General features: G+C 40.3%; 1 protein-coding gene across 1 annotated transcript; it reads left to right on the top strand.

The window, feature by feature from the left end:
• Window positions 1–4162: 4162 nt before the first annotated feature.
• Window positions 4163–6197, top strand: LOC124149815 (general transcriptional corepressor CYC8-like). The gene is made up of 3 exons (XM_046521608.2): window positions 4163–4242; window positions 5022–5743; window positions 6088–6197. The coding sequence occupies exons 1-2, from the start codon at window positions 4205–4207 to the stop codon at window positions 5722–5724; spliced, it is 741 nt and encodes a 246-aa protein (XP_046377564.2). The 5' UTR covers window positions 4163–4204; the 3' UTR covers window positions 5725–5743; window positions 6088–6197.
• Window positions 6198–9313: the final 3116 nt, after the last annotated feature.

Genomic DNA, 9313 nt, shown 5'->3' with positions numbered 1-9313 from the left:
TCTGTCCAATCCTCTGACTCGGACACCAACTCAATATCCACATATTAACACCTCCAGTAAGTGTGTGACAAAAGACCCAGCCTGTTGAAAAATGCTGACAACTGTCGTCAATATGTATCATTACGAGGGGAATCTGGTATGAAATGTGATAAATAGTTATGTGACTTGGATATCCTTGTTTAGCTTATATCATAATTTGACAATAAAACGTGACAAACGTTGTCCTTTTGATCTGTAGAAAGGACCAATGGTCTAATAAATGAAACAATCGGTTGTCTCAATAATCGTCTTCCCAGGAATTAAACCAATCTGTACAATCTGTGAGTTTTTCCAAGCTTTTCGTCACACACATCATGCCATTTGACCGCACAGACAAACAGACAGTGTCCAGTGTTGAAATGTCCGATGGTAATGTTACAGGGTAGATATTGTGTTGAAAGAAGCCAAACTAAAGACTATGTCTACATGAAGAAACATTCGATGACATGCGATCTGCCAAGTAAGCGAGTTTATCACCCCTAACAACAAGACTGTCGAGCCAGTAAATAAGCTGTGTGATTATGTCAGAGCACAGAACACCTAGATACGTATTAACCATTACGTAATAAGAACACTGCTTTCCAGATTCACATATAACTCAAAACCCGCAAAGAGCCGTGGTAGAATAGGTCTTCAGCAACCCATGCTTGCCGTAAAAGACGACTATGCTTGTCGTAAGAGGCGACTAACGGGAACGGGTGGTCAGGCTCGCTGACTTGGTCGATTCATGTCATCGATCCCAATTGTGTGGCTCGATGCTCATGATATCAATCACTGGATTGTCTGGTCCAGACTCGATTATTTACAGACCGCCGTCATAAAGCTTGAATATTGCTCAGTGCGGCGTTAAACCACAAACCAACCAACCAACCAACCAATATAACTCAGATGCATGTTTGAACATTTGCTGAAGAGACGCTTGGAATTTGGGAAGGATTTGGGGGTGTTGGATAAAGGAGCAACGAAATAATCGAAATAACTGGTGTGTTAACTTTACTATATATCCAGAACAAAGACAACAAATGTAACTGCTTTGGGTTCAACGCTGGTCGTCTGGCTCCATTTTGCAACATTGCTCTTTAATGAAGTGTTGCTGTGTGTTCTTATGACAATATGTCTAATCACCCTGCCACTAAGTCAGCTATACACACATGACACTGTTTATTACTGTTTATGAGCTGACACATTTGGAAGAATGATGTTGGATGATAAATAGAATCTCACCCTTGTGTGTTCTGATACCAAATATATGAACACTCATCGATAAAAGGCTGACACCCCTCGGCAAGCTTCGGACTTTTGAACCTTTATCGATGAGTGTATATGTTTGATAATGATTTTCGCAGTGCATCCTATATGTAGCACTCGCCAATGTATACAGTAAAGAAATGTCTTGCAAGGAAGATGGTTTGACACAAACGTTGCACCTCATTACCCATATTTATATTGTCTATTTAGCTTCTTTGCTATACCAACCTGTTTAGAAGAAGATACCAATAAATAAATATCAATTAATATACAAAATTAAACAATATATCACCCTTAACATGCACCGTTCTACATGTACTGTACAATTAGGAGATAAGCTACGGCGTTCTTGAATTTGAAGTTGTCTCACTGAAGAGTAGATACCTCGTTTGTAACTTGAAATTTCAAATGTATAATTAGGAGGAATCTACTCTACAGGGGTACTACATCAAATTTCAAAACACAGTTGGCTTATCTCTATTCTACTTTGATGGCAAGAGTGCTGTACAAACGGAACCTTTTCTTGGAACGTGTAACTACACATGGGTGCAAAGGTCCGCTATCTTAGAACATTCCAAAAAGAGGTCGCAGGCAGTTGAAGTTCAAGATTAATATAATCATAGTCTTGACTTGTTCAAAATACATACATTTTCAAAATAAAGTTGATAAGCAACACTCCAAAATGAGTTCGAAGATATATGTTTTACTTCATCCCAACCTGTTGCGTATTTGCACCACATGGACTCACAATTCACTTCTTGGAAATCAACGCGACAAATCATTTCTTGGAAATCAACATGGTATCTCCCATTGTAGATAGGGGTGACAGGTTGCAAAATTAGGGAAAAAAACATCTGAATGAATTGATAACTTTGTTAATTGATATTCTGTTATTTATTATTAAATGTGTAAGTCATATTAGATAGTAAGCAGTACAAACAGAAAAATCAAAATACATACATCTCCTCCCCAAATGGGATGTGGCTGCACTTGACCTACATCGCGGTTACTCATCAAAACTGTCATTGGCTGCCCATGTTGTTGTCTGTCTCCGTGTTCCTGACATGTTACATAAAGCCAGATGAAAACCCTGATCTATGATGTGCTTCAACATTAACCTACAAATGTACTGGGAATGAGCCTGCTGGTACAACATGATTGCCAATGGAACGACCAATTCCGACGATGAGGGCTGTGACATGAGCGAGTCAGATAGCGATTAAAATTATCATGAGACGACCCCTATCTTGTTGTCATTCCCAGTACCGTTGCGTAACACGTGCAGTACTAGTTTGTGCTGTTCCTCCTATCACTGTGCCCCCCTCTGTTCAAGATGTTTAATTGCACACATAACAACATGATGGTTTCTTAGACACCTTTTCCAGTGATGAGAATAAAAATAACAAACACCAGATATTGTTGGGTACAGGGTATTCATTGCCGTGTACCGCATTGATATTTAATAGACTATAGTTATTTTGCAAGTCATCGTTCTCATTTGGAGCCAAACGGACTGTTATTGTGCGTGTTTGATAAACTGTTGTTACCAAATGCCGGCATTGTGACTCTGCAGAGATGTCGGTACTTTCGTTTGTGCATTTTCGTGGCCTTTGGAAGGGAGCAATGTTTTCTGATGGACTTTCAAATCCCCTTCTGCTAAATCCTAACAATGGTGGTTGACGGAGATGTCGATACTTATTGATCACAAAATGGTTTATAAACAGCATGTTTTCTTGAATAAAGTTTATAAAAACACTGTTTATTGTGTTATATTTCACTTTTATAATCATTTGTTCAATGAGAAAATTACCGATTATGCCCCTAAGAGATTTTTAAACGTTATCATTTGTATGCAAACGATATCCCTTCGTTGAGCGTTGTCATCTCATCATCAAACCAAACGTCAAAATCGTCGGCCAAAGCACCCAATGTCACATTACCGTATTTCTTCTATTAGAAACACGGGCGTCTATTAATTTCCCTCGAGCCGATGACACGGCGGCAACCAGAAGCCCAACGTCTATGCTGTTTATGCTGGCATAGTGGCAACGCACTACCTTTCCGAAGGCAGCCATGTATTATGGATTGATATGTAGGCTATCAATGTGTTCATGCGCACGGTTTTGTGTGAAAAGGCTTGATACTGGTATTTAAAAGCGGTGACAGCAGGACAAATCCGAATCAAGCATTCTTCAATATCATAGTAGACTCCCCAATAACTCGTAACATGTCCAAGGAGAATTGTCAGTACAGTTTCATATATTCAATATGTAGGAACCATATTCAACAGTTGCATACACAAAAAGGAAGATATGTACGTCAGAACTGACCACAGAGGGATCTAAACGATGTACACACACTGTTTTCAACATCTGGGTCTGGATTATTTTATGTAACAGAAGTCTATATAAGTTTTTCAATAATATAATGACCTTCACAGATTTATATATCATTTGAGAAATTGTAGGTTGATAAGTGCCATGTTGATAATTGGTAAGTTTTCGAAATAACCCTCTAATTTTGCACTAGTTATATGTAAAATGAGTAAAAGGACTAAGGCCGCCTTTTGTGTCTATGTAATTTGATACTAAAAACATTTAAATCGTGTCATGAATAAGATTTATCTCATTCTTTCGGCATTTTCTTTATTCCAAAGTAAGGTGATTATTCACATTAAACATCAATTGCTCCTTCTTTGTTACTGTCACGCATGTAGGTCTGACTGTGCAGGCCCCCGAGTCTTTATAAGTCAGAACGTGATTGATAACATATTTAACAGTTAGAGAGACACGGATTTATTGCATCGATGACTACAATACCTCGTAAAGGTTAACATTGATAACTAAAAACTTCACTTCTTAAATAGTCATCAATCAATTCATTTTGCTCGCTTCTAACCTATATAAGACTTGCGTTTATGCATCAGAGACATCTAACGGGACCATCACTCATCAGGTAAGGCACTCTGTTACATAAGGCTATATTCTATCATTTGTAAATGTAAGTGTTGTGTATTGCTCCAGTACTCAAATACAAGATCAGTTCATTTACTAATAGTTTGTGCGTAACAACGGAAATAAATAAGGTCATGAATACAAATAAAATTATTTCTTTGATATGGCATCCACTGTGCACGTTGAAGATAGTATTGTTTGGAAATTTTAAGGACAGAAATAATGCTAAACTGACTGGAGTTCATCCAGGAATTACAAAGCGACTGCTCAGCTGCAGGAATGTGCCTGCAAGTTTGACTGAGAGATTTGACGGCATGGAGTTTGATCATGAGAATGAACAACTTTCTTGGGTCACATTCATTGGTTACTTTTGCAGTCATAGAATGTTACTAGGGGAAAGTCGACTTTAGTTAGCAAATATATGGCCGATAGATCAGGGCCCACTTGCTCAAAGCGATCTTAGCGCTCCGACTATTGCCAGCCAATGTTAAAGTATGGGAGTTACGATCATCTTAGCTCTAAAATCGCGTTATGCAAGTGGGCCCTGAACATATTCATCTACTTCTCGCAAACACTTTTTGTCAATATTGAACCTTTACAATGATTCGTGCGTGTGTTTCTTTGTGGTAGAGTTACATTCATGTTTCCTTTTCAATTAAACAAAATGTTACATCAGCAATATGCCTTGGTATCTTTTCACTGTATAATTATAGGACATTCAACTTCATTACAATTTATTTTTAACATCTTTCACATATGTTGCTTCCTCTCTTTCCACAGCATGAACGGAATCTGTGTAGTCCTGTGCGCATTCCTTGCGGTTGCTACGCCGCATTATGTGCCAGCTGTTCCCACTGGTGGAGTTCTGATCCCTCAGACCGCTCCATATTTTGGCTCCAGTGGTGCACAGGCACAGGCTCAGGCTCAGGCTCAGGCTCAGGCTCAGGCACAGGCTCAGGCTCAGGCTCAGGCTCAGGCTCAAGCACAAGCTCAAGCACAAGCCCAGGCTCAATCTCAGTCTAGTGCCGGTTCTTATTTCGTGGCAGGACCAACATTTCCCTTTGCTGGATCTCTGACCCCTGCTGGCCCTCCTTTGTTTGGAAGCATTGGTGTTCAGCAGGCTCAGGCACAAGCGCAGGCACAAGCTCAGGCACAAGCTCAGGCACAAGCACAAGCTCAGGCACAAGCACAGGCACAAGCACAAGCTCAAGCTCAGGCTCAAGCAGCTCAGGCACAAGCTCAAGCTCAGGCTCAAGCTCAGGCTCAGGCTCAAGCAGCTCAGGCACAAGCTCAGGCTCAGGCTCAGGCACAAGCTCAGGCCGCACAAGCACAAGCTCAGGCACAAGCTCAGGCACAAGCTCAGGCACAAGCTCAGGCTCAGGCACAAGCTCAGGCTTTTTCTATGAGTAGCCCAGCCGTGTACCGACCGCCATTCCTAATGAGGAGGCGATTCTATCCTGCCAATCCAAAGGGATTCTTTTGATCTTCAAAAATAACATTTGGTACGTTAATACTTTATATTTCGGTGATCAAATACCTATGAAAAATAACATACCATCACTTTGTCAAAACAAAGCAGGTTTGGGAAGCGGGCAATCGTTTGGATAAGCAGTTTCAGTTTTCAAAAGATACATTGATGATTCACTCATTGACATAATGTCAGTTTGAGCACAATGTCAGTAAACGTGCAGTGAATAATGACGTACAGATTTCAGGTTTTATCATTGAAAAGGTAGTATTCGATCATAGCTTCAAATATAATTCATCCTGACAAAACACTGACAAAAAACAGAACAATGGAATGCACCATCATACTGATTTACTCAATGCAATGTCTTCCGTTTAGGGCCACGCAAAGCCGTTCATGAAGATGGAGGACTGAAACAACGAGATGGATTTTCCCGGGGTTGCAAATGGAGCATTATATTATTTAGAATAAATAGTATATGTTGTGAATATGTGTTTAATGTTTCATGACTTTAAAATAGACCACATTAAACAGGCCAATTACTTCTTTTTCGGGACACAGTGATTCACAGGGGACACGGGTGGCCCAGTCGTCCAAGGCGCCGCGATTCGCTGTGCAGAGTTGTGTCCCTTGTACACGCCAGAAACCTATGATTGTGGGTTCTTATCCCGGTTCGGCCCCGATTATGTATTTAGGTTTGTCAGCACCATACCCGTGTTCGTGGGTTTCAACGAAGTGGTTAACGTCTAAGACCTGCATAACTTCGAGCTTTCCTCCCACATTAAGCTGACACGCCGCGATATAACTGGAATACTGTTAAAAGCGGCGTTAAACCCAACTCACTCACAGTGATTAACAGATACACGCACGGACACGCACACGCATAATTGTACCGGGATCCGTCTTGCCAGCAATAAATGCGGATACGTATTCAATATGTTAAACCACCCCATTTCAAGTTAGCAATTGTCAACCGTTTAAATGTCAAATTCATGTAAACAAAACACCCATGCACGTTAAGAATACCAAGCATCGCTCTTAATAACACACTAAGTAAATGAGGTAGACGCATATGTTTGTCGCATCCCAGATTAATATTTCATGGGAACTTATTGGAAAATGAAAATAACGAAGTATACTATTCAATCCTATCTCAGTTTGCCTCGGTTATATACAGATATGTTACCAGACGAAGGTAATATTTGTGGTTAGTTACACATACCGCCATATACATCTATTACTAAGTCATATAAGGAACATATTGTGTAGCTTCATCTTTATGCCAAAGTAGTGGGATTACTCATCATCTATTGTCTATTTAATATCCCTCAAGCTTGCAGACTTGACAACAAGCAGGGCCCCGAGTCAGAAAATGATTGACAACATGTTCAGAGAAACAGTCGTGTATTTGAATGGTGACTGCCATACCACATAAACCTTACGATTGTTTGCCGGAATCACCTGCATGCTTCACTTCTGTGACAGTCATCAATTACGTGATATCATGTGCTTCAACACTGAACATGTGTTGGGCATGCGTTTGTGCAGAGAAGTCACAATCGCCACGGATCAGTTTATTTGTCTGATACTTAAGGCTTCAAATACTTTTATATATACGTCTAATCTATTTTATGTACAATTCCAGCCTACCCGTTGTGCTACTAAATATGGTTCATTTACAAACACTGTTTGTACATATAACGGTATAAATACTGCCACTCGTGAAATTAGTAGTATTTGTTGAAATATCTACAAAAAAGCATTGTACAATTGCGACTACATTGATATCATAAGCATGTGTAAGAGAGATAATAATAATAATCATAATAATAATCATCATCATCATCATCATCATAATCATAATAATGCAATGCTTGTGGTTTTGACACAGAGGTCCATCCATGGTACGTCCCTGAATATGTAGAGGGCGTCATGGAACATTATAAATACAAAATGCTTTGGAATAGGCCCGTATACAGCCTCAGGCGTGTCCAGGCCAAGAAACCTGATCTTGTCCTTTTTGATAAATCCAATGAAACAATTTATATCATTAAATTTTCTGTCCCCTTTGACACTAATTAATGTGATTGACAAGATTGAAGAAAAACATGGCAAATATGCGGACCTCGCTTTCGAAATGTCACGCTTGCATCCCCAAGTGCCAAGTTGTCCGACTCCATATTGTTCTCGGTGTCTTAGGTTTGGTACCTCCCAATCTGTTGACTGACATTGGGAGAGTACCCGGGTTTGCTACCAGGAATACAGCCCTTCTGACAATTTGGGTAATGCAGAAGGCTGCAATGTTGGGGAGTCTTCACATTCTCCGAAAAGGTCTCCGAAAAGTTGACTAGGCAGCGATTGCTGGGAGAAGTCCCATTCGCTGTCTCGGCTGCGTGTAGAGGGGGAAAGGGCCCTGAGCTGATGATGAGCCTAACCAGCCTGACTGTACCGGGATCACCCGACTCCTCTTTGCTGCATTTTTTATTTTAATCTGTAAATAATAATAAAAATAAAAATAAAAATAATAATAATAATAACGATATAGGATGTCCACGATGACCACACAGCACATTAGTTTCACAAACCACTGATTGCAATGCAATAGAATATTATATGTACATAATTTGTTCCCCAAATTTGTCAGTTTCTTATACTGCTTTCTGCATCGAAAATAAATATTAAACAGTGTTATTGTCTGTCTGTTTGATAGTTTGTTGGTTAACGCCGCCCTTAATCAATATTGCTGCTATATGATGGCGGTCTGAAATAATCGAGTCTTGACCTGACAACACAGTGATTGACATCATGCTCATAGGGCCACGTAATTGGGATACAATTATATCTAATCAACCAAGTCACCGAGCATGACCCCTCTTTCGACAAGCATAGGTTGCTGGGAAGCTATGTTTGTAACGAGAATCACGATGGGTCTTAAACGCTATTCAGGAAACTAATGAGCTAATGTTCTCGTCAGTGATAACTAGGATATCGGAGTCCTCTCGGAATCCCCGTGAGGATTCCTGATAGAGAATGGTCTCACTTAGCCTACGATTGTGGACTTCATTGGATCGGGTGGTCAGGTTTCTCGGTGACGTGGCTAACTGCGTGTCAACGTCTCCCACGGTTGTTCTTTCCAGGTGTGTCTAGTCCAGGTTAGACTATCAACACACCGCCGCAACATGGATCTAGATAAGAGACTTTAATGGTTTACATATATTAGAGGAGGGCTTTTTATTGACATATATGTGATCATGTGAATGAACAACTTTCTTGAAGTACATCCATGTATTTACGTTTGCAGTCATAATTTGTTGCTCAAAAGGAACATCCGACGTCTCCAGCTCAAGCTCAAGCTCATGCTCACGACCAAGCTCATACCCAAACTCAGGCTCAATCTCAGACTCAGGCCCAAACTCAGGCCTTAGGCCATATTAGCACAACCTAGTGATATGGAGGCCAAGCGTGCCGTTCCTCAGTACGGTACTATACGCATTACCTGTCACTTACACTCAAAGTAACATTTTGTAAGTGGACTCATACCGATTATTTATTGGTGATCACAATGATCACCGATCTCGTTTAAAAAGAAATATACTCGCTTGGT

Source organism: Haliotis rufescens, unplaced genomic scaffold (assembly GCF_023055435.1).
Source record: "Haliotis rufescens isolate VD_foot unplaced genomic scaffold, xgHalRufe1.0.p SCAF_4, whole genome shotgun sequence".
Classification (NCBI taxonomy): Eukaryota; Metazoa; Mollusca; class Gastropoda; order Lepetellida; family Haliotidae; genus Haliotis; species Haliotis rufescens.
Note: the sequence above shows the minus strand (reverse complement) of the source record. Positions and strands in the feature narration are given on the sequence as shown.